At 42.7% G+C, this 26,634-nt stretch overlaps 1 protein-coding gene across 3 annotated transcripts in view; it reads left to right on the forward strand.

The window, feature by feature from the left end:
* LOC145341012 (chloride channel protein 2-like) overlaps positions 1-26,634 on the forward strand; it is a 534,390-nt gene that overhangs the window by 419,152 nt on the left and 88,604 nt on the right. For all 3 annotated transcript variants that reach the window (XM_080185697.1, XM_080185698.1, XM_080185699.1), the window contains 3 exons: positions 882-951; positions 13,261-13,371; positions 13,498-13,711. In XM_080185697.1, the coding sequence (XP_080041823.1) occupies positions 882-951; positions 13,261-13,371; positions 13,498-13,711 (395 nt within the window). The remainder of the gene's footprint in view (positions 1-881; positions 952-13,260; positions 13,372-13,497; positions 13,712-26,634) is intronic.

The raw sequence follows: 26,634 nt of genomic DNA on the forward strand, positions 1-26,634 counted from the left end.
ATTGGTGGTTTGGATCGACCCTAAATTATTGAATATTTAACGGAGCACATATCATGTTATCAACTCCATTCCCACATAACGTTCTGTAATTTTGTGTGATTGATAAGTTAATACATATAGTCACAGTCTGCCTTGTCATACCATTGAAAAGCATTACTGCTGCTCTTTTGAGGCCAAATAGAAGTCAACAACATTGCCAAACCTATCAGTTTGGGTCTCTGACCTGTCTGTGTAGGCCTGTTGGTTGACAGAAGTGTTATCAGTAACATTTTATAGTAGACTCTCATGTTAGATTGCATTTGAGTCTTACTTCCTTTTTCAAAAACACAGTAGCCAGAATTTTCCAGCTGTTCACACGAGCAGGCTCTTCCAGTCCTGCCAGTGGCACATCCTATCGGGTTTCCTGGCATTGAGAGCTGCATTCAACAGGAAACCCCGGTAACAACAGGACCAGAACATCCCACCGCCAGCCAATGATGGGCTGTGTCAGTTGCCAGGAAACACACGGCGTTGGGTTGCACAGAACATCCCACCCAGTATGTTTGCTACGTGCTGGCGGATGCTATAGAAAGTTTTAATTACGAGCTGTAGGGTGGCAACATAACCTGTTCATTAATTTGCATAGCAATTCACCTAAAGCATTGAGCACATAATGAGAGTTTTATTTCGATGTTCGTGCTTTGTTTTACCTACCTGCCGATGGAACAACAGATTCCTGTCATTTAAGCTGATGAATGTGCCTGTGAATTATAATTCTATTACATTGTCTGACTACAGTGGAATTAGATTTATTTATTCATTTAGGGAACTTTACTTGTCTTGTTTTCCTACAAGACCTTTTCTCTCTTTCTAATTGCAATGAAACCATTTTTTTCTTTCAGTTCTGGATGTCTGCACTAGCCACAACTATTCCTGTACCATGTGGGGCCTTCATGCCGGTCTTTGTCATTGGTGAGCTATTTACATTTTGGACACTTTAGAATTTTTTTTTTAAATATGTAAAATGTGTGAGAAATCCAATTGCAGTTTTCCTTTTCTTTGACCCTTAGCTTTATCTTAGCTATGTTTCCACACAGCCTTTCTTTATCTCTGATCAATAATATGTACAATCCTCCTTTATTTCAGTCACCATTGGTGGCCCGTGGTTCTTTAACTTGTTGGCGGGAGTGGAGGTGGCGGGGTGGGGGGGATTCTCTCGCCTCCCCGCAATATGTTTCTAGGGGTAGGATCTCCCAGTCCTGTCGGGGGCATCGGGATTTCCAGTTGAATCCACCCCACCCTGCTGGGAAACCCGCATCATGGGTGCACCATCAGAGGGATAGGAAGATCCCACCAGCGTGAACAATCAGAGAATTCCAGCCATCATCTCAGTGTATTATGATTGGTAGCTCTGACTACATGTGAAGACGTACATCGGTGCTAACAAGCAGCATGCTAACTACAAATTCCTAACTTATTTAAGCCGGCTATAGGTCTATTACCTCTTGCTGTTACTTGATCAAATAAATATGATAACTATAATAACTGCTTTTTACTGAATGTATATTCCATTCTGTATATCAGACTACTTTTATTTTGTCCAGAAATATTTATTTGGAATCTCTTTCTGCCAAGATACATTTTAAAGGGTATAATTACTGCAATTTATAATCTAAATAAAACATCTCTAACAAAAAGATTTACAGAAAAGATATACCAGGATGTTGCTTGGTTATGCAGGTCATTAGCTATGAGGAGAGGTTGGAGAAACTTGGTTTGTTCTCATTGGAACGATGGAGGTTGAGGGCCGACCTGATAGAAGTCTACTAGATTATGAGGAGCATGGACAGAGTGGATGGTCAGAATCTTTTTCCCAGGGTGGAAGAGTCAATTACTAGGGGGCATAGGTTTAAGGCGCAAGAGACAAGGTTTAAAGGAGATGTACAAGGCAGACTTTTTACACAGAGAGTAATGGGTGCCTGGAACTCGCTGCTGGGGGAGGTAGTGGAAGCAGATACGATGGTGAGTTTTAAGGGGCCTCTGGACAAATACGTGGATTGGATGGGAATAGAGGGATATGGTCCCCAAAAGGGTAGGGGCTTTTAGTTCAGTTGGGCAGCATGATCGGTGCGGGCTTGGAGGGCCTGTTCCTGTGCTGTAATTTTCTTTGTTCGTTGAATGAGCTTCTCTGTGAAGCACTGTACATTCATTTCAGCAGCCATACCATACAGTATACAGGGGTGGCACGATGCCGCAGTGGTTAGCTTTGCTGCCTCACAGCACTAGGGACCGGAGTTCAATTCCAGAATCAGGTGCCCACTGTCAGTGCAGAGCTTGCACATTCTCCCCGAGTGTGTGTGGGTTTCCTCTGGGTGCTCTGGTTTCCTCCCACAATCCAAAGTTGTGCAGGTTAGGATGACTGGCTGTGCTAAATTGTCCCTGTGTTAAATACGTGGGATTACAGGGATGGGACCTGGGTGGGATTGTTGTCGGTGCAGGCTTGTTCCTGCACTGCATTGATACTCTAATTCTCTGAGCAGTGTTGAAGGTTGCAGAATCCAGCATAATTCACAATTCCTCCAAAACAGTCTGAGTCCATGTGCTACAAGATCTGCATAACACTCAGGCTTGGGATGGCAATTTAGTGCTCAGAAATAACAAATATAAAATAAATCTGCAGCAAGACAGAATCTAACCACCTCTCCTTGACATTCAATGGAAATACCATTGCTGAATCCTGCCCTATCAACGTCCTGAGAATCACTATTGACCAGAAGGAACTGGACGAGTCATATAGATACTGTGTCTAAGATAGCAGGTCAGATGCTGGGAATTCTGTAACTTGCCATCTGACTCCCCAAAGCTTTTCCACTGTCTACAGGGCACAAATAAGTTTGTGTGATGAAATGTCTACCACTCATCTGGATGAGTGCAGTTCCAACAACACTGAAGAAGCTCAGCACCATCCAGGACAAAGCAGCTCATTTGATTCACACCCCATCCACTGCCTTAAAGGTTCACTCCCACCACAGCTGATGCACAGTGACAGCAGTGTGTACTGTCTACAAGATAGACTGTAGCAACTCATCAAGACTTCTGTAGCAGCACATTCTAAGCCTGCAACATCTACCACTTAGAAGAACAGGGACAGCAGGCATATGGAAACACCATCACCTGTAGGTTCCCCACCCAAGTTGCACACCATTCTGACCTGGAACTGTCTCGCCACTCCTTCACTGCTTAGGTCAAAAACCTGGAATTCTATTGCTAACAGCACTATCTACACTGCACAGACTCCAGCAGTTAAATAAGTAGCTCACCACCACCTGCCCAAGGGCAATTAGGGATGAGCAATGAATACAGCCTTGCCAGCAATGCCCACATCACAAATATCAATTTTTAAATGCCAACTTCCCTACATATCTGCCATGAAGGTGTAATTAATTCCCAGAGGAACATGGAAGATGAAAATAATTAGGCTGATTTTAGTGTATGCGCATTAATCTGATGGAGTGGGCAGAGTACTGGAACTCGATCAATTTGAGTGGCTGGCCACCATTAAGAGGCAGTTGTTAAGCTGCCAACAGAAAATGTGTAACCCAATAGTAGTTCACCAATTTGGGAGTGGGTAATTAGGCAAGGCAGGCTCTGCCACAGCTGAACGGAGCGATGGATTTAGTATCAGCGTCAAAAAGAAGCACCACTGTGAAACGAAAGGCAGTGCAGGCCCAGGAGCTAGCACAGCTATTAATCATCATTTCAGAAAGCTCGGGCAGCAAAACCCACACACTCCTGTCAGGACTTTATGTCCAAACGTTCCAAACAACTTTATCTGACAGCTGAGGATTTGTTTCATTATCACTGGCGATGGCCTCCTGCTGACTTGTTAGTTGGTGAGCAGAAGCCAAAACTGACAGTAGTCACCAGACGGAAAGCAAAAAGGTGGTGAAGGTTCGATTGCATCACTTGACCTACATTTGCATCTTTTTATGAGGCACCCACCTGTGTGCGATGAGAAATTCAGTCACCGGGATGCAGATTAACCCGGAAATCAGGATGGGTGTTAACAGTGTGATTATCCACCATTTGTTGCCTTATTTTTAAGCACAGGCAGAGTATTAGCCACAGAGAAATGATTCTTTTTAAAGGGAGCAGGTATTTTGATTACATTACCCTTTAACCTACATGATTTCAGGATTTTCTTCCATTTTATCTTGTACGAAAATTGCTGAAATTCAAGAACAGTTGAAGTTTTATCCGATTCATTTTCATATAACCAACTAATTTGATTTGACTTATTATTGTCACATGTATTAGGATGCAGTGAAAAGTAATGTTTCTTGCATACTACACAGACAAAGCGTACCTTTCATAGAGTACATTGGGGAGAAAGAAAGGAGAGGGTGTAGAATATAGTGTTACAGTCATAGCTGAGATGAAGAGAAAAATCAACTTAATATAAGGTAGGTCCATTCAAAAGTCTGATGGCAGCAGGAAAGAAGCTGTTCTTGAGTCAATATACCTCAATACAGATATATTTATTACATATTCTCCAGGTGAGTTTTGCTGCTGAATCATCCAGTGCTCCTTTATAGCACCGCACTTGGTGTTCTTGTATGTCAGAGACAAAAGCTTCTGTGCAGTTCCTTTCTTGGCTGTTTTCCATTAAAATTCTCTATGTACCGAAATACCCTTATCATCTGAATGTGTCTCTGGGCAATTTTGAAATTGAAGTGTGTTTTAAGGCCACCAGTCGACAGGTTCCATGTTTATATTGAGCCCTAGGCAGGACACATAACTGTAAATGATTGATTCTGTCTGTTTTACAGCCTTGAAGTGACTATTTAAGCTAGAGAGAATTTTTGGGCATAGATACTGTGGACAAGTTTCTGGGTAGACCTCAAAAAATTGTACATGTGGCATGTAGATTTGTCTTCCAGGAGTGTGTATAAAGAATGTGGGCTCTATACAGTTTTCCATCCATTAACATGAATGCACCATTCTTTCATCTGAATTCCCAGTATGTGCTTCCAAAAGCACAAATTTATCTCACAAGATGGAAAGTTCATACAATATGCCCTAAGACATTGAAGTTAAACCTGTTGAGAAGACTGGATTATTGTCTGAGTAAAACTGGAGCATGGCTGAAGATATAGCCTAACTGGTGTAAGAACATAAGAAATAGGAGCAGGAGTAGGCCATCTAGCCCTTCGAGCCTGCCCCGCCATTCAATAAGATCACGGCTGATCTGAAGTGGCTCAGTTCCACTTTCCCACTTTCTCCCCATAACCCTTAATTCCCTTGTCTATCAGTAATCTATCTACCTGTGACTTAAATATATTTAGCGAGGTAGCCTCCACCACTTCAACGGGCAGAGAATTCCAGCGATTCACCACCCTTTGAGTGAAGAAGTTCCTCCTCAACTCCATTCTAAATTGCCCCCCCCCTTATCTTGAGGCTGTGCCCTCTAGTCCTGCTGTCCTTTCTGAGCGGGAAGAATCTCTCTACCTCTACCCTATCCATCCCCTTCATCATCTTATACGTCTCTATAAGATCCCCCCTCATCCTTCTAAACTCCAACGAGTATAAGCCAAGTCTATTCAGCCTCTCTTCATAGTTCAACTCCCTCATCTCTGGTATCAGCCTAGTGAACCTCCTCTGCACTCGCTCCAAGGCCAAAATATCCTTGCGCAAGTACAGCGACCAAAACTGCACACAGTACTCCAGCTGCGGCCTCACTAGTGCCCTGTACAGTTGCAGCAAGACCTCCCTGCTTTTATATTCAATCCCCCTCGCTATGAAGGCCAGCATCCCATTTGCCTTCCTGATCACCTGCTGCACCTGTAGGCTGGGTTTTTGTGACTCATGCACAAGGACCCCCCAGGTCCCTCTGCACCGTAGTATGCTGCAGCTTTTCGCCCTTTAAATAGTAATCCCTCCTACTATTATTCCTGCCAAAGTGGATAACCTCACACTTGCTAACATTGTACTCCATCTGCCAGGTCCTCGCCCACTCGCTTAGCCTATCTAGATCCTTCTGCAGACTTTCCACACCCTCCGCACAATTTGCTTTTCCACTTATCTGGAAGTGTGTAATCCCATATGTGATCATATGGGATTACTGAAGCCAAAAGATGAAAAGAAAGTCATTGGTGAAAGTGGCCTAATGATGGAAAAGCTGCTGGTCTCCACTTCGCAATATCCAACTGCCTCTTGAATGGGGCCAAAATACTTGACTACAATACCTCAAGGCAACAGTTATCCCTAGGGCAGAATGTTTGACATTGGCAGAAGTATGAAGCGGCCAATTTCAGAAAACCCTGCCATTACACGTTCTTCCCTGTTTTCCTGTCTGTCTATCCTGTTGTGGGCTAGCTTATCAATCCACAGTTAAAATGATGCACGTGCCCAAATATTGTAATCAAGCTGCACCTTCTGTGGTGAGGGAAGCCCTCCCATACCTGATCCAAGGAAAGTTAAATCAGTACAGGCTGATTGGTAAAAGCGAATTACTGCGGATGCTGGAATCTGAAACCAAAAGAGAAAATGCTGCAAAATCTCAGCAGGTCTGGCAGCATCTGGAAGAAGAGAAAAGAGCTGATGTTCTGAGTCCAGATGACCCCTTTGTCAAAGCTAAAAGGCATAGAAAGTGGAGGATATTTATACTGCAGGGGAAGGGAATGAAAGATAAGCCTCAGAAACCAGGGGAAAAGACTGCTAATGACAGTCCACAGAGAGAGAATAAAAGGTGTGAATGGCCAAACCTCTTTTATGTTTACCATCCAACGTCCAAAACATACATTCCAGGTTGAGCTGCATTTCACTTACACCTCCTTCAATATGGTGTATTGTACTCACTGCTCCCAATGTGGTCTCCTCTAAATCGGAGAGACCAAGCGTGGACTGGGTGATTGCTTTGCTGTGCACCTTTGGTCTGTGCGCAATCAAGACCCTGACCTTCTGGCTGCTTGCCATTTTAACACACGATCCTACTCCCATGCCCACATGTCTGTCCTTGGCTTGCTGCAATGTTCCAGTGAAGCTCAACGCAAACTGAAGGAGCAGCACCTCATCTTCCAGCTAGGCACATTACAGCCTTCCGGTCACAACATCGAATCCAACAACTTCAGGTGATTAGCTCTACCCCACTTTGACCCCTTTGTTTTCATTCTATTTCATTTAATTTTTTTTTACTGTTCTCTACCTTTTTATTGTCTTTCCTAATTTTTCTTCCTCCCCCCACCATTCTCTCTCTCTACTTTATCTCCCTTCCCTTACCTTTTCTCCCCCTTTGCTTCCCCTTTTCTAAATTTGACCTCTGTCCTATCCATTCCCTCCTCCTCCCCCAACATCTTCATCCATCACAGCTTATCCTCTTATTTCAGCTACTGTGCCGTTTGGACATTCACACCCTTTATTCTCTCTCTGGACTGCATTAGCAGTTTTTTCCCTGGTTTCTGTGGCTATGACTCATCTTTCATTCCCTCACCCTGCAGTATAAATATTTCCCATTTTCTTTGCTTTTTAACTTTGACAAAGATGTCATCTAGACTCAAAATGGTTCGCTCTTTTCTCTCCTTACAGATATTGCCAGACTGGCTGAGATTTTCCTGCTTTTTCTCTTTTGGTTGTACTCATTGACAGCAGGGGGTAACAAGGGTGACCAAACACAACTTTGTATAAAAATAAAAGCAGAAAATGCTGGATAAACTCAGCAGGTCGGGCAACATCTGTAGAGAGAAAAAGAGTTAACATTTCGTGTCCAAATGACTCTTCTACAGAACTGGATTTTGTACAATTTTGGTCTCCTTATTTAAACAAGGTTGCAAATGCATTGAAAACAATTCAGAGCAGGTTTTCTAGATAACATAGGAATGGGCAGGTTGCCTTATGAGGAAAGGTTGGAGAGGTTAGGCTTGTATCCACTGGGGTTTAGCAGAGTAAGAAACATTGATTGAAACATATAAGGTCCTGAGAGATGTTGACAGGGTGGAGAGGATGTTTCCTCTTGTTGGAGAATCTAGAACTGGGGATCACTATTTAAAAATAAGCGGTCGCCCCTTTAAGATAGCGATGAAGAGAATTTTGTTTCTCTGAGGATTGCAAATCTTTGAAACACTCTTCTTGAAAAGGTGGTGGAAGCAGAGACATTGAAAATGTTTAAGGTAGAGGTGGATAGATTCTTGATTAACAAGGAGGTGAAAGGTTATCAGCCAGCAGAATGTGGGATTGAGGTTACAGTCAGATCAGCCACGATCTTATTGAATGACAGTGCAGGCTCGCAGGGCCTAGTGGCCTACTCCTGCTCCTAATCCATATGTATCTATGCTCATATGTTTAGTGTGTGGCCTTTGTAAATAACTATGGATTGTCATTTAGCTCAACTTTAAATTGATAGCACCTTGTTTGTTTTCTTGAGATTACACCATTTGAAGTAATAACTTTGATTCTCTACAAATTTACCCTGTCTTATGGGGCACTTGTTCCCGATCCAATTTCTGATGCAAAAAATAAAAACTCAAAAACGTCAGACAAATTGAGTTTTTGAAATTTGCAATTTAAACGTGCTTTAAAGCTTTTCATAATTTTTAAAAACTGGTTAACTCTGAATAAAGGTGTAAAATAGAAGCAAGGCTGAGAAACCAACTATACAAAAGAAATGTGTACATTAATTTATCTGGAAGTATTTTGTACACATTCACATGCATAACCTGGCCATCTATTCTACTGAGATTGTCTCTTTATAACCTAGATCTATAGATCAAATGTCACAAGTAATCATTTTAATTTATCATCTTCACCATTCCTAGTTCTCAGGCTTCACAGTACATACGCAGTGTAGATGTTATAAACAATAACATTAAATTTTAAATGCAGAATAAACAACATAAATTAAACATTATTATACTGTTGCAACAAAAGCATATGCCCTCCCATGTTTTCCTAATGGTGCAAATAAACCAGGTTTATTAATATCTCATCGTTTTATCTTCAGTGCCATTGATAATAAATGTACTCCACAGGTTAAAACCTCTCTTGAGAGATAATAGCTAGAAATAGTTCACACTGTTCTGGACAAAGAATTGGGACTCGCAACCTGACCACATCCATTGCCATGAAGATAAGCTGCATGCAAATTCAATGCTGCTGTTTCATTTAGCTGAGTGTAGTTTTGGCCCAGGAACGGTCCACGTTGCTGGCTGCCTGAGCACTCAATAGAGTCCAAACAGCACTCCCACAGGGAAGCTGCTGTGAATGATTGGAGATGCCATGGTTCTGCAAGGGGACAAAGTGGCCCTCAAGGACAACACTTGGAGGAGAATGAGTTTAGGTGGCCAAAGAGGTAAATTCCTGGAGTCTGACCCTGAGGACCCGACAGCAGGGCCACAAGAAGTCTAACAACATCATGTGGGTGGTCAAGATCAGAGAATCCATTTCTTATTCAACAGACCACCAGTATAATGCATCTCCCACCTTACCCACTCCTGATACTCGGGCTCATGTCTAAACAGGGATGTTCTTGCCATTATGGTGGCTGCTCTGTCTTACTTTCTAAAGCTAATAAAAGAACAAACAGGTTGCCTTACCATATGAGCCCTCATAATTTCAGTTCTTTTCCAAGTATGATGGCTGAGTAACTGCACGTAGTTTATTGTGTTAAGACATTCATCCATTCATCAAGAGTTGGGGGGTGGGGTGTGGCTAGGACAGTCACCTTCTCTGTTTCAGAACTGTTGTTCTGTGAAGATGGAGCACAGTGCATTTGAGTGTCAAAATTTTTCATTTTTTAACATCATATTTAATATTGTTTGCTCTGACATGCACTTTTTCACATAATATTACAAGGATAATTTCTCTAGGAACCTCACTTGTCCGTGTTGAGAAATCCTGGTTGTGTTCCCCGTAATTTGGCATTGATTAATTCAGTGGGTGAAAGTCATGAGCAGCACAGCTGTGATTTTACAACATGTGTGTTCTGCAGCTGGGGCAATCTGAGAAAATCTGCCCTTGTCATTTTGCTCATTGTCTGACGGTTACTAAGCCTCTGTAAATCCACTTTGTATAATCCCCACCATTTCTGATACATTTGGATATCCCACAAAAATGCTGAGTTGTCACCAAATTTTGGAACGTGCTTTTAATTCTCTTCTGCAGTTTACAGATAAACTGAAGCCGGGAGGATTGCTTGCTAGAACGCCACTCTAAGCGCTACTTCAAAGAGATGTCACACGCTCCAGTTCACAATCATGACTTTTTTTCAAATTTTAGCTTTTCTACACAACTTTTAAGTTTCAAAATTTCATTTTGTTTAATAAACCCAAATAAATTCTACTTATTGAATTAGCTTTATCAGCGCTGTCACATTCTCAGCAACATCAAATACGTTTCTAAGTTTATGACCTTTCTTTACCAAAGCAATGTGGTCCTCTACTTATTAAATATAATCCATCTGACATCCCTTCCCCTTAATTATTATTAAAATATTTCTCACAGTTGATGTTTACCTTAATCTCTTATCCGGGCTTCTCATACCCTTCATATTTCTGAAGAACTTTGGAAGGCTTCTGCCATGCCTCCTGTGCTCTTTTCTTAAGGCATTTCCATATGGAAACTTTTCAATTGTGGTTTAGGGTGGAATATTCTGCTTTTTTTAATGTGTTGACTCAGGCATGAAGAGTGTTGTGTAGCTCACTGGCTGCAGTTCCAGGGGGCGAATAGTGGAATAGTGTTTGAGATGCGGATCATCCCCTCTTCCCCCATCACATTGGCGAGGTGGAGCTGGGAAAAGACAGTAGTGCCATCCTTGCAGTGCTGAAGGCAGTACCAGGGTATAAAGGGGAGGCAGTGGTGTACGGTATTGTCACTGGATCAGGGTAATGCTCTGGAAATCTGGGTTCAAATCCCAACAAGGTAGATGGTGAAATTTTAATTCAATAAAAATCTGGAATTAAAAGTCTACTGATGACCATGGAACCATTGTCGATTGTCAATAAAACCTATCTGGTTCACTGATGTTCTTTAGGGAAGAAAATCTGCTGCCCTTATCCAGTGTGGCCTACATGTGATTCCAGACCCACAGCAATGTGGTTGACTCTTAAATACCCTCTGAAATGGCTGAGCAACCACTCAGTTCAAGCGCACTTAGAGATGGGCAACAAATGCTGGCCCAGCTAGCAATGTCCACACCCATGAACGAATATTAAAAAAAATTCCCCAGGTGTGTTCCTCTCCCCAGGGACCATACTCAGCTGTGTGCTTCTGACCAGTTCCCTCAACTAATTCACAGTTGTGAAAATCAGTTGTAAATGTGGTCAACATGACATTATGTTGGCAAGGGGCAAATTCCAGTTCCGGGGGAGGGAGGGGAGAGGGGGGAACGATAGGGCAGGGAAACCCACTGATTATGTTTAAGTGTATGGAGATGAGGTTCCTGTTCTTCATGGGTGGGATCCTCATTACTTCACCGGCGAGGGGACAGGGAAAATCAGAGAACGATACTCCTCTGCCAATATTCTCAGTGAAGTGATCTCGTGAGATTTTCCCCCAGCATCACCATTTTGGTGAACGCTGGCAGAAAATCCCGGTTTTAGTGTTAGATCAACAGTTAGATCCAGAAGAGACAACATTTGCTTTTGAGTAACTGCTGATTCAAACAAATCTTTTACACCTGAAGGTTTTTGAAGTTCCAAACTGGACAGCAGGTAGTGCTGGATCTGGAACTTGGAAGGATGCATTAAAAATTATTAAAAAAAAAGAATTGGGTCAAATTATTTTAATTAACGTGAAGTCTCAACGGTTATTTGGCATAATGGCCACAATAATTTCAATGGTCAGAGTTGTTGCAAAATAACAGCATGTGAATGATTTATGCCTTTATTAATTCTCAAATCGACCAGCCATTTGTGGCTCGGGTCCAGGCTTAGTAAATTCACTGCTTCTTATGCCATTTCTTTGCAGATCATCTGCTCTTTCTCGGACTTTCTCAATGCTAATCTCATAAATTTCACCCCCAAGTTGATGGTTTCCCACACTCTCGCAACACGGTTCCTCTGATCGCTTTTATTCTTGCTGTTGATTCTGGGCAAGCACAGGCGCTTTAATAAGAGAAACTTCTAAATACACACGTCATGTCAGAAAAGTATCACCTTGACATGTTGATTTGCCCCCCACCCCCCGTCGCAAGTTTTCCAGTGGCAGAGGTGGCTCCCATTGGCTGTCGGCCGATGTCTACAGCGTTTTGCACGGCTCGCTACTGGAGAACCCACCATGGTGGGCGAGTGGGGGCAGGGGGGGCATTGCCCTCAGTCAGACCGAAAGATCTTGCTGGCAGGAAGTACTGGAAAATGTTGACCTACATTTAAAACCCATGCAACATAGGGATATACTGTGAGGTGTGACAAGCGCTTCTTATGAACATTGACAGTCAATGATATTGACTTCTCTGAACCTCTCTCTTATCTACATCAACCGTCTCCACCACACGTGTTTGCACTCTGCCATTCCATGATTTCCTTCCTTATTTCACCGTATTTAAAACCAAAGTGTTATGAAAGTATTTGTTATTGAAAAAGTTCTGATATAGTTTTAGACAGGATAAAATGCAAGTGTTGGACATTTATCCATCCCATAGTCTTTCTCTTTATAGGTATTTTGATAGTGCTTTACCTTCCAATTACATGACCAGTCATACCCGCAATGATCTTAGATAGTTTCCTGATGATATTTTAACATTTTCAACATTTGAAGTTTAGGCTTGAAACTTTTACTGAACAAAATGTGAATTCTAAATGCTTCATATGAAAGAGACATTTGTATTTACAGCATTTCTGTACTTCACAGACATCCATCTGTAGAAGTAGAACCCAAAGGATCTCTTCAGATCAGACTCCCGTTTCCTCCCACAGTCCAAAGATGTGCATGTTAGGTTGATTGGCCATGCTAGATTGTCCCTCAGTGTCAGGGGGATTAGTGGGGTAAATAGGTAGTGCTGCGGGGATGAGGCCTGGGTGGGATTGTTGTTGGTGCAGGCTTGATGGGCTGAATGGCCTCTTTCTGCACTGTAGGAATTCAATGATTCTATTCAATGTGTAACATTGCAGTAGATATAGAACCATAGAAGCCCTGCAGTGCAGAAAGAGGTATTCAAAAAGTATGATGCATCATGCTGCGTATAGCAATTGGGCAAATTTTCCTTCAATGGTGGATTTGAACAAATTCACAGATATTTCTTGATCAATGAACAGTGTTTGTTTCAGCAGTTTGCGCTGGCTTCTTTTTCAGGTGCTGCATTTGGTCGCCTGGTTGGGGAAAGCATGGCAGCCTGGTTTCCTGACGGTATCCATGCAGACGGCCGTATTTACCGTATTGTGCCAGGTGGATATGCTGTTGTAGGTGAGGAATTTTTCTGTCTGCCATCATTATCCTTGGCTGCCACAGAGGAATGAACGAGCAGAGTTTATGAGCCAAATGAATCTGGACTTCTTTGCCAGCTGTTTAATCCCCTGGTTTTGTTTGCAGGTGCAGCAGCGCTGGCTGGTGCAGTGACCCATACCATTTCCACCTCAGTGATTGTATTTGAGCTCACGGGCCAGATCTCCCACATCCTTCCCGTCATGATCGCAGTCATTCTCGCCAATGCTGTTTCCCAAAGCCTGCAGCCCTCTGTCTATGACAGCATTATCCGTATTAAGAAACTTCCGTACCTTCCCGAGCTCGGCTGGGGACACCTTGAGTGAGTAGTCATTTCAATTATTCCTGTTTAAAGGGATTGGATACACAAGGATATCCAAAGCTGCTTTTCGTTGCAGAGTTTAAGATGCAATTTGACAATAAATTAACAGTAAGCACCTATATCTTGATTTTGGTGTTTATAAATGTTGTCCAAAGAGCAACAAAGATGAGGCTGAAAGGCGGCAGGTGGAGGCGAGGCATTTTGAGATTTTTGAGCAGAATGCCAGCTTTATATCAAAGGTGGAAAGCATTGAAAATCATGTTCGCACAAAATTTCAAAAGCAATATTCACAAAATTTTTAATTTACCCTTGATCAGAACCTCAACTGCTTCCCTAATGGAAGATTGTAATCATGTTCAGACGAAAGCTGCAGTGAGGCCTAGATTCAAACGATCCTGACAGAACTCACACTGAACAGTTTTGAGCAGCTTAATGCTGACAAGCCCTTCTCCCTAGGAACATTGACAATCAATTATATTGATTCCCTCTGAACCTTTCTCTTATCCACATCAACCCTCTCTACAGTGTGTGTAGAACTCTGCCATTCCGCATCTCCTTTTTTGTCTCGTACATCTCCTGTAAATAAATTAATCCTAGTAGATTTATTTTCTTATCCAGTTTCCAAGCAGCTTTCTCTTAATGCTATTAAGGCTAGATCCTCCTGTAAAATAATTCCTTCCAGTCCTCCCAATTATTCCCTCTATCTGCATGTTGAATGTACCCATTTGAACCATTTTTATTTGCTCTAACACTCCTTTCCCATTATTGCTGTTGCTTATGACATGCCTTTACTTCAGTTTTTTCCCACTTTGCAACTTATCACAGATAAGTTGTAAACTACTTTGATAATTAATTTAATCCCCTTCAAAACTCTTGAGTTAGACTTCCAGCGATGCATTCAAATTGACGTATCTTTTGTTGTGAATTAGGTTTTATTACAACAACACACAAATTATTCTGTAACCAGAACATCCCTGAAAGCTATTCCCTTTATTAGTCTCAATGCAGGAATTGCCATCAAAGTTTAACACAACTGTGATATAGCTGCGATGTAGACACAAGGAACCTACTTAAAGTATGGCATTTGCTTGGAAAGAGAGAACCTGGTTCAGTCAGTCAGTAATCGCAGTTCTACAGATAAAACGAGGTTTGTTCCATGTTCTACACAGAGTGTTTTGGTGAGCGGTTATTACAATTGTTCTCAGTGCTCAGGGTTAGAGAGGAGAACAATAACCAGAGTTCCATTCCTGATTGTTTTCCAGTGACAGTTTACATGGTGAATATCAGTGGAGGGCAGATGCAATGTGACACATGGTAAAATGCCTCTCCAATGCCATCAAGAGTTATTCATTTATTAATGGCTACTTTAATGAGGTGAATTGACCACTTGGAATTGTAGTCCCAGAAAGACTCAGTGTGAGAGTTTTATGCCCTCCCCCACTGCGGGGATGTATTGGCAGGTGGGGAGGTGTTGAATGGCCCGCTTGGCTGTGGGCCAGCTGAGGCTTTTAAATGGCCACCAACCAGAGCCAGGTTTGCCTCAGATTTTACACCAGGGGTGAACTACTATCCATGTAAAATTCAGCCCTGCCTTCCCTCAAGAGGAGAAAATTGACAAGGAAACCAAAGATTAAACCAAATGTAAAAATCATCCAGAATTCAGTATTTGAAACCATTATATAGATTCCACTGATTCAGTGATCGGTCTACCGCCTGGTGTTGTCCTGATCCATATCAATCTAAAAGATTTTCACCGGAATTTTCCCATTCCGTCCACCATGATTCCCATGGCAGGCAGGGGCCGGACCATGTACAGGTCCACTGTTCTTGGGCAGAATGTTCTGTTCTTGAGGCGAGGGTAGCCAAAAAAAATTGGCCCTTTGCATTTGAATTAGTTGATCTTAACTGAGATGACACTTGAGGGTGCTAAGAATGGCTTCGGCTCTCTGCACACAGTGAGGGAAAGAAATAACAGTTGGCATTCCCAATCTTGACCATCTCCATGATCCCTGCTGTATAATGTGGCCGATGGACAGGATTGAACATGTCGGTAATACTCTGGTGAATGATTAGATTCTTGACCTGCATTGCTTGGACTCACCCTTGAAGAATGGTGAGAAAAAGGTGTCAGAGGGCAGCCGGCACCATGGAGTCTTGCCTCAGTAATGAAGAGATGAATTATTTTTATCACACCAGCATATTGGGAGTTGACTGAGGATGAATGAACCTTGTGCTATGTACAAAGAGCTGAAGATTCAATGAATGAAGCACTTGTCATGATCCAGTGAGGAAGCATTTACTTTTTGTCTAATCTCGACAAGTTGGAGATCCTAGTTACCCAAGAGGAGATTAAAGCCACAGAATTCCACTGTTTTAAATAAATAAAACAAATTTACTGCACAAAGGGAGAAGACTAAAACATTCTACATTATTTGTTAATTAACATTCAGAATAAATTAACACCAGAAATAACTGGAGTGATTCTCTCAGCCCGCTGCACTGCTCGAGCAGCGCACAGGCTGGGAGACATCAGCAGTGGCCATTTTGTAGGCTTCCCACTGGACACCTCCAAGCATCTCCGGGACCAAGATTTTCAGCAGCATCAGATTTCTGATGCGGACCTGATTGCAATATTGAAATCTTTATTTGCATTTGATGCTAGCAGGCCCCGGATTGAATTCTCCAGACCCGCTGGCATCTTCCTCCTGTCCCCACCCTGCTGGAAGTGGTTCGCTCCAACGGGATTTACTTCTGTTCCCAACTAATGTTTAAAAAAATCACAAAGAAAAGAACATTTTAAGAAAGTTTTTAATTGTATACTTTATTTAAGAGGGTTCAGATAGTGGCAGTTTGTTGTGTGATCTTTTCATCATACAGCCACCCCATTCCTGCTGCAAAGTGGGGCAACCATTAGAGGCAGCACGGTGGCATAGTGGTTAGCACTGCTGCCTCATAGCGCCAGGGGTCCGGGTTCAATTCCAGCTTTGAGTCACTGTCTGTGCAGAGTTTGCACGTTCTCGCTGTAGTCTGTGTGGGATTCCTCCAGGTGCTCCGGTTTCCTCCCACAGTCCAAAGATGTGCGGTTAAGTTGATTGGTCATGCTAAATTGCCTCTGAGCATCAGGGGGTTAGTAGGGTAAATAAGTAGGGTTATGGGGATAGGGCCTGGATGGGATCGTGGTCAGTACAGACTCCATGGGCTGAATGGCCTCCTTCTGCACTGTAGGGATTCTAAGATTCTATGAACCAAGACAGCATAACTGCCTCCTAAAGCCTGACAAATTGCTTCATTCTCACATAAGAAAGATTAAAAGCACAGACTCTTTCAAATCTTTCAGAATCTACAGTCTCAGGGTAGATTACACTAGTTTAGTCACTACTTGTCTTAAATAATAACAGTTGGCAGTCTGTGTCTGCCTTAGTGTATTCAGTTCTCAACCCCTCAGTGATCTATCACATATCACATTTTCTGCCGCTTAGAATTGGTGCCTCACTGAGTGAGCATCAGTGTCACTGACTGGAAACAGTGGGTGATACAGCGGCAAAGTACAGTTTTGTGTGCTACTCAAACACAAATCAATTCACAGGAGTGTCCTGAGGGTCTTGTCTGCTTTCTGATTAGTATTTTTCTTTGTCATGGCATTTCTGTAGAAGCCTGGATTGCTTAGATTGCAGGTGACAAAACTTCCTAATGGAAGGCAAGAGACGACAGGTCAAATTTTCCAGATGGGAAAGATGGGTGGAAAGCTCATCGTGCCTGGTGGCTATTTGCCCTGTATTGATTTCCTATAGGCTGCTGAAATTAAACACTTTCAACAAACAGGAACTTTGATGAAATAGTCATTTGAGGCTAAGATGCCCTGCACACCATTTTCCAACATTCTGACGTGCAGGGAATTGGTAGGAAACCCTCTCCATAGTAAGAGTGTATCCAGCGTTATTAGGTTCTGAAAAATATATCAAAAGTCATAGGAAGGGCGCAATGACATTAGATGGGTGTATTCTAACTATTACTTGGCAGTTTTTTCATTATTTTGCTTTTTCCCTGAGGCATTTAGGTTCTGAGGAGCCTTTCTGCCAATCATAACTTTTCTTTTGCCCTAACACCACCGCCAGTTGCCAGCAATGTGCTATCTTAAAGAGATCCCTATGTTTGGAAGAAGACTGCCAACAGAGGAATGAAGACAGATTAAACTGAGAGGAACTTTGTGCCCACCCAGTTTGTTACATTTATTCTTTTGTGGGGTGTGGGCATCATTGGCAAAAGCCAGCATTTGTTGCCCATCCCTAATTGCCCCTGAACTGGGTATCTTATTAGGCCATTTCAGAGGGAAGTTAAGAGTTACCCACACTGCTGTGGGTCTAAAGTCACATTTAGGAATCCAGAGACCAGGTAAGGATGGCAGATTTTTTTCTCCAAAGGATGTTAGTGCACCTGGTGGGTTTTTATAGCAGTCGTTGATAGTTTTATAGTCACCATTACTGAGACCAGTATTCAACGTCAGTGTTTTATTAAGTTCATTTAACATTGACTCATTGTTTTACTTCAACTTCGTTAATAAGATAATGTGGGTACATCTATTTAACATTGAGTGCTATTTTGCGGACTTCCTCTTCTGTGGTCGGCCTACATTTAAAAGCAGTTCCACACTTGCCCTCAGTGCCTCGTTTCCCCGCCCCCCCCTCACAGCCACCCTTGCTTATGGGCCTTGCCTTCTGCAAACTCCTGTCTCCGCCCAGGTTATTAACTTATTTCAGCGAGGAATACACAGTGCTGCACATGTATGATACAGTATTTCAACTAATGCATTTTTTACTGGACAAGAGATATCCAAAGGAACTTAACTATGGGAAACTATGGCCGGAATTTTACTGGCACGCTCACCCAAGGTTCGTAAGATTGTGCCTGAGGACAACAGAGAATGCCATTCTGTGAGCCTCGTCCACCCTGATTTCGGGAGAGGGTGGGCTTACCAATAAAATCAGGACCTACATGTCACTTAAAGTTGTGATTTTGAGGAACCACAAGCATGACCTTACTGTAATTGAATTTGGATTCCACTAGCGAACGTGGTGCGATTTGAACCCATGTGCCGACAGCATTAACCTGGGCCTCTGGGTTACTCGTACAGTGACTTTACCACCATTTCCATCATTCACACTAGACCACTTGGATCCAAAAACAGAGGAGCACATGCCTTGATTTTCCAGGTTATTGGTGCATAGAAGAGTTCCTGTTTTCAAAGGAAGCTGAGACCTGATGGCAGCACTAAGAGGTGAATGGCTGATTAATTATAATACAGTAAGAAGTCTCAGAATGCCAGGTTAAAGTCCAACAGGTTTTTTGGTAGCACAAGCCACTAGCTTTTGGAGCACTGCTCCTTTATCAGGTGAGTAGAATTTCGATTCGTAAACAGGACATAGAAAGACACAAACTCAATTTACAAAATAATGATGATGATTATTATAATCATTATGTTGCAAATTGAGTTTGTGGCTTTCTACGCCCTGTTTGTGATCTAAAATCCCACTCACCTGATAAAGTAGCAGCGCTCCGAAAGCTAATGGCTTGTGATACCAAATAAACCTGGTGTTCTGAGACTTCTTACTGTGTTATTCCCAGTCCAATGCCCGCATCACCACATCATAATTATAATGCTATATGCTTCCCAGTCACAATATGTTGTACTTTGAGAGGTATTGCATGAAAGACAACATGCCCAGCTGACCAAAGCCAGCAAGATGCCAGCAATCAAACATTCTGCAAATGTTTGTTTTTTCACAACCAGCTCGTTACAAAGCAGTTATAATTTCACCAAAGTCCTACAAGAAGTAGACGTAATGAATGTTGCGGATGTTTCTTCCCTGTTCACTTAGTGTGGTGCTAAATTGTCCTTTGTTAATGCTCGACTTACACAAAGAATTACCTGCTGACACACCCTCATTCTGCTGAGATACACAAAAGATGAACAATATGGACAATAGAAATGGAAGCTGAAAGCTTTCTGCTGCATGGAAGGTAAACACCCCCTTCAGAAACAAGAGCAATTGAGGACAAAATTGCCAGTAAATTGTCCTTTCACAGAAACCTGCAGTATATTCAAAATGGTTTCCCTTCAGGACATGTTGAGCAATAAAATGTTACATCATTGATAAATTGACTGCTCTGCCATATGGATTTAATAATATTTGAGATTAAATATTAAAATTCAATCAAAATAAGCATCTCTAAGATATATTAAATCACTTAAGGCAGTAGCTTCAGTTTATACACTCTATTCTTTTGTGAGATGCAAGTGTTGTTGGCAAGGCCAGCATTGTTGCCCATCCTGAATTGAATCATAGAATCTCTACAAAACAGAAGGAGATCATTTGGCCCATCGAGCCTATATTGACAACAATCCCCCCAGGCTCTACCCCTGTTGCCCCATATATTTACCCTGCTAATCCCCCTGACAGTAACGGACAATTTACCATGGCCAATCAACTTAACCTGCACATCTTTAGAATGTAGGAGGAAACCAGAGCACCCAGAGGAAACCCACACAGATGGGGAGAATGTGCAGACTCCTCACAGACAGTCACCTGAGGCCAGATTTGAACATGAGCTAACAACTGTGCCACTGTGCCGGCATCTCTCTCTCAGGAAAATGGCAGTGAGTCTCCTTCTTGAATCACTGCAATTCATCCTGTGTGGGTATTCCCACAGCTCTGCTAGGGAGGGAATTTCAAGAGTTTTATCCCATGTCATGAAGTATCAGTGAAATAGTTCTAGGTCAGGATGGTGTGAGGCTTGGAGGGGAACTTGCAGATGATGGTGTTCCTATGCATCTGCAGCCTTGTCCTTCTTAGCCGTGGCTTTGGAAGGTGCTGTTGAAGAAGCCTTGGTGAATTGCTGAAGTCCCTCTTGTACATAGTACACCCTGCTGTCACTGTACATCAGTGACGGAGGGAGTGAATTTTTAAGGTGGTGGATGGGATGCCAGGCAAGTGGGCTGCTTTGTCCTGCACGGTGTTGAGCTGCTTGTGTGTTGTTGGTGCTGTACTCATCCATGGAGACCATTCCATCACACTCTTGATTTGTATCTTTTAAATGGTGGATAGGGTCTAGGAAGTGAGGAGGCGAGTGATTCGCGCAGAGTTGTCAGTTTCTAACCTGCCCTTGTAGCTGAAGCATTTACGTGGCTTGTCCTGGTCAGTTACTTGTGAATGATGACCCTCATGATGCTGAAAGTGGGAGATCCAACAATGATCATGAACATCAAGGGCAATGGTTAGATTCTCTCTTGTTGGAGATTTTCATTGCCTGGCACTTGTGTGGTTCAAATTGCCACTTTTCAGCCCGAACCTGGATATTGTCCATGTCTTGATGCATTTGGACATGGACTGCTTCAGTATCTGAGGGGTGGCAAATGGTGCTGAACTTTGTGCTTACTTCTGACCTTATGATGGAAAGAAGGTCATTGGTCAAGCAGCTGAAGCGGACGTGGAGGCTTTGGAGAGAGTACAGAAAAGGTTTACCAGGATGTTCCCTGGTATGGAGGGTCTTAGCGATGAGGAGAGATTGGGTAAACTGGGGTTGTTCTCCCTGGAAAGACAGAGGATGAGGGGCAACCTAATAGAGGTGTATAAGATTGTGAAGGGCATAGATAGTGTGAACAGTGGGAAACTTTCTCCCAGGTCGGAGGTGACGAACACAAGGGGTCACAGGTTCAAGGTGAGGGGGGCGATGTTTAACAAAGACGTCAGAGGGACGTATTTTACACAGAGGGTGGTGGGGGCCTGGAATGCACTGCCCAGCAAGGTGGTAGAGGTGGACATGTTGGGATCGTTTAAGACTTATCTGGATAGCCACATGAACAGACTGGGAATGGAGGGATACAAACGAATAGTCTAGTTGGACGCATGAGGAGCACAGGCTTGGAGGGCCAAAGGCCTGTTTCCTATGCTGTACTGTTCTTTGTTCTTTGTAAGATGGTTGGGTGTTAGATACTACCCTAAGGAACTTCTGCAGTGATGCCCTGGAACTGAGATGATTAACCTCCGACAACCATAACCAGCTTCCTTTGTGCTAGGTATGAGTCCAAGCAGTAGAGCACTTTTTCCCCCGACTCCCACTAACTAATTTTGCCAGCGCTCCTTGATGTCGCACTTGCTGCTTCAATGTCATATCTCACATCCCCTCTCATATATTAAAAGAACTGCCCACTTTTATGGATTTTAAAAGTTGTGTAGATCCAAATTCCTCATGTGGGAGACTGATCAAGAAGGGGAGAGCACATGGGATCCGGGGTAACTTTGCAAGATGGATCCAAAACTGCCTTAGTGGAAGGAGACAGAAGGTGGAAGGCTATTTGTGTGACTGTAGACCAGTATCCAGTGGCATCCTGTAGGAATCAGTGATAGGTCCCTTGTTCATGGTATATACAAACAATATAGATGAGAATGTAGGGGGTGTGGGTTGGAAGAATGATAAATAAGTTTGCAGAAACACAAAGATCCAACAGTGGCAGCAGAGGAGCATTTGAGGAGAAGTAGGCACATTCATCTCAACTGAATAAAGGGTAGCAGAAGATCCCCTTCAGTGATTAACTGGATGCAGAGCTATCACATACAATGAAAGGTCAATGCAATCCATTACATATTTGTCTGCCACCATGGATTCTCTATGTCACTGGTGAAATAAGAAGTCGTGTTATCTGTATTGTCTCGGGGTTTTGTTCCAAACTTAAACAATGTTTTGTGTGAATTTCACAAATGGCTGTAAAATTCCTTCAGCCGAGTCCTTTTTAATCAAGTTACAGGCCATATTATCTTACATGATCATCTTAAGTTTTATGTGTCCATTTTTAGAACAAAATATGGCTTTAAAGTTTGTACTATCTTTGTTTCCAGAGTAGGCACGACATAATACATTTGCATGTGAAGTAGTGCTGCATGAACTGCACAGATATTGCACACAATTGGGAACGAGAAATGGTCTGGCTGTCGGGTTTCATTGTCAGTGTACCAATCAAACTCCATGTTCCTCTGATTCCTTTCTTCACAACCCTACTCCCACCAACCAGTCTTTGACAGCAGGGTCTTCAGCTATCTCTGAAATGCTTGACTACCCCCCATACCATGCTCCTTCAAAAACTCTCCCTAAAACCTACCTCATTGCTTTTAACCTGAGGGCACCAAGCTGAAACTTTCTCTGACCTTGCTCAGTGTTAGGTTATTTTTGCCACTGTGAAGCACTTTAATATTTCTTAATACATCATTAGTGCACGGTTGTGCCATCAAATTAGCTGTTGTAATTAGGAAGGCAGCAGGGGCCTTACAATTTGCTTCAGTGCTGCGTGAGGACAGGATTGGACACCGCTGTAGTTAAATAACCTGCCATTACTCACTGTCGAGGTTCACTCAGAAGTCTTGGTCACTTGGGTGAGGTACTGTATATGGCTGGTGTATGTAGAACTGGACCCTAGCAAAGAGTCAGTGTCTGCAGGAAAGGAGGGGACAAAATACATGAGAACATTTATAAAGGCTGATAGGTTTTTTTATAAAATACTTACTGACAAATTGTGGCAATTGCAGAATTGCATGAGCAATCGTGTGATGTTATGTACTGATTGCACACAGATTGTTGAATGCTGAGGGGGGGTCCGTGCTGCAGAGGACTCTAGGGTAGGCAAGTATGATAACCCCCATGACTTGCACGGGGAATCACTGATTGACCTCCCTGTAGAACTTGTTGATTACAAGGTCCCAAGGAGATTGATAATTATGCTAGCTCCATCTGGTTGGTTATAGTGGGTCCATTATTCCTTTTGTCCCAGTTGGGAGCAGTTGTGTTCACCACAGGCTTCTGGTTTTTGTTTTACTTTATTTTGTGCAGTGAAAGCACTGTTCCTTTACAGCCAACTTCTGAAGTTATTATACACTGTGGGTATCTACAGCTTGGTTAAGTGAGCATGCAACAATGCACGGATGCTGGCTGTGGACTCTTCCAAAGGTGCACTAAAACTCTACAAACTATGTGGGTCTCTCTCCGATGATCGCATAAAGAGGGGGTTGAGCTACTGAATTGCAGCTTCAGACAAACCCCATGAGATCCAACTGCCTGGATGTAGCAGCTGAAAGAGATTTTGAGGTTGTCTTCTAACACTAAAGGAAACATTCTGCTGTGTGAGTTTGTTGAACTACTTCTCTTCAATAGCAAGAAAACTTTAAGTGAAGACTTTAAGAGCTGCTGACAGCTACCTACCACTTAATCCTTCAGTGTGTGCCAGGAGCACTATGATGCCATGTGACTGAACTGACCTTGCATTATTGTGCAGTGTCATTTCTCATGGTCCCAACCATGCCAAGAATGACCCCCAATCATCTAGTGGAATTTATTCTTTCCTCATCACCCAGCTCCTGCCCACTTTTTGAATCATACTCGTCACACAGGACCAAAGGAGTCAACTTTTCCCCCCATTAACATTGAATCCTGTGCATTGCTCCATCTAGAGAGCCTGTGCTAAGTGAGGCCAGACAAGCTTGGAGTTCCATTTTTTTACTGAGTCAAGGGAGGTAAAGGACTAGTGGTACTGTCACTGGACTAGTAATCCAGAGACCCAGGGTAATGCTCTGGGGATCCACGTTCGATCCCACCATGAAAGATAGTGAAATTTGAATTCAATAAAAATCTGGAATGAAAAGTCTAATGATGACCGTGAAATCCATTGCTGATTGTCATAAAAACCTATCTGATTCACCAATGTCCTTTAGAGATGGAAATATGTTGTCCTTACCTAGTCTGGCCTACGTGTGATTCCAGACCTACAGCATTGTCATTGACTCTTAATTGTCCTCAGGGATGGGCAATAGATGCTGATCCAGCCAGCAACACCCACATCCCATGAATGAATTTAAAAAAAAACAAACAAATATACAGCAGAACCACATAAATGCCTATGTAGCAGAGAGGAAGATAGTGTCCCCTTTGCCTATGTGAATTCCCTGAAACACGCTCACGAATCCTACTTTTTTAAAATGCTGCAAACTGTAGAAAAGTAACATAGTCAATTAGGAGATAAAGTTTACTTTGTAACTCGAAAGATAAATATGCCTAACCTATTGTGTGATTGGTTTGAAAATAAAAGTGAATAATAGGGTTGCAAAAAACATTCCATTCTGATACAGCAGTTAATTCATTCAACATAGCTGATTTAGCAAGTGTAATAATGTCTGTTACACCTGTATATTTTACACAAATGAATGATGATTTACGAGTCTCATTTGGCATTATTAACAATTCAACATAGTGGGGCAAAATGAAACTGAACATGGGGCGTCATGGTGGCACAGTTATTTGCACTGCTGTCTCACAGCGCCAAGTACCCTATTCAATTCTGGCCTCAGTTCACTAGCTGTGTGGAGTTTGCATGTTTTCCCCATGTCTGCGTGGAGTTTCCTCCGGGTGCTCCGGTTTCCTCCCACAGTCCAAAGATGTGCAGGTTAGGCTGATTGGCCATGCTAAATTGACCCTAGTGTCAGGGGAATAACAGGAGAATATATGGGGTTACAGGAATGGGGCCTAGGTGGGATTGTAATCGGTCAGACTTGATGGGCTGAATGGCCTCCTTCTGCATTGTAAGAATTCTATGATTCCGTGGTAACCACTCCTTCTGATTGTGTTGCAAGAGGTGACTTTATTTTCCTTTAACTGCTTAACTTAAAATTGCAAAAATAATTTTGTTTTGTTTTATGAAGCGCTCATACACCCATATTAGGCCATCTACACCAGTGAGAAGTTATTGCGCAGCAGTCCTTATGCTAGGCTCACAAGCAGGGGGGCTCGAGGCATTCAGATTTTACCATCTCTTTCCCGCTGGTAAAATTGCCCTGAATTATAGGATCTATCACCAGGAAAACAAATCTCTTTCAGAAGAAGCTGTGCATTATAATGAAGCATTTGGTCCATGCGAGTATCTGACCGTATCAATCCACTCCTTAAAATAACTAATAAACATCGTTACTGTGGTGTGTTGTTTATCCACGTAATACGTTCAGATCACTGGCACTAATCAAACCTCTAACCATGTGAACAGCTAGTAATTTAGACTGTAATTATACCGTCAGTACTATTCTGGGGATGGTGTCTGCTGGTGGTGAAGGGCAGTCAGAAGATCCCTGTAACACATAAGGCATATTTAACTCTGACTAGTGTCAAAGTGATGGCCACAGTGTGGACAAGCGTGGGTGACTCTTCAATGTACGTCCTATTTCCTAATGGCTCATTTTAGATCAGCTTTCTGGCTGGGACAGTTTGCTTTCTGTGAGCACAAAAGAAATGCTAATCAGTATTTACCAGTGGACTACTATTGAAGTGGAATTGTACTAAGCCAGTGAAAAGTTGGGAATAAACTTATACCACTTGCCTTTATGGCATTCCACAGCTACACGCTCCTGTGGGCTTAAGAATCCCAGTATCATGGCTGAATGAGAATCCAGACCCATGCTTGCTGACAACAAGATGTGGATGTGCCGGCGTTGGACTGGGGTAAACACAGTAAAAAGTCTGACAACACCAGGTTTTAGTCCAACCGATTTATTTGATAATATACTCACAAGCTTTCGAGGTTTCCCTCTTCGTCAGGTGAATGGAGAGTTCTGGCCTCGGACAGAGCATATAAAGCACAGACAGTTTAGAGATTACTGATTAGAATGCGAATCTTTGGTAAAGATTGTGAGTTTACTATCAAATAAATCGGTTGGACTAAAACCTGGTGTTGTCAGATTTTTTACTGTGCTGACAACAAGACAAAGTCAGCAATCTTCTGGTAGACAGCTCCCTAGTTCACCAGCGAGATCTTCTGCTCCCACTGATGGCGCAATCCCCTCCCACCGGCATTTCCCAATGGCGTGTGGTGAATTCAATGGGAAATCCCTCCT

Source organism: Carcharhinus amblyrhynchos, chromosome 3 (assembly GCF_965287045.1).
Source record: "Carcharhinus amblyrhynchos chromosome 3, sCarAmb.v2.hapA, whole genome shotgun sequence".
In the NCBI taxonomy this organism is placed as follows: Eukaryota; Metazoa; Chordata; class Chondrichthyes; order Carcharhiniformes; family Carcharhinidae; genus Carcharhinus; species Carcharhinus amblyrhynchos.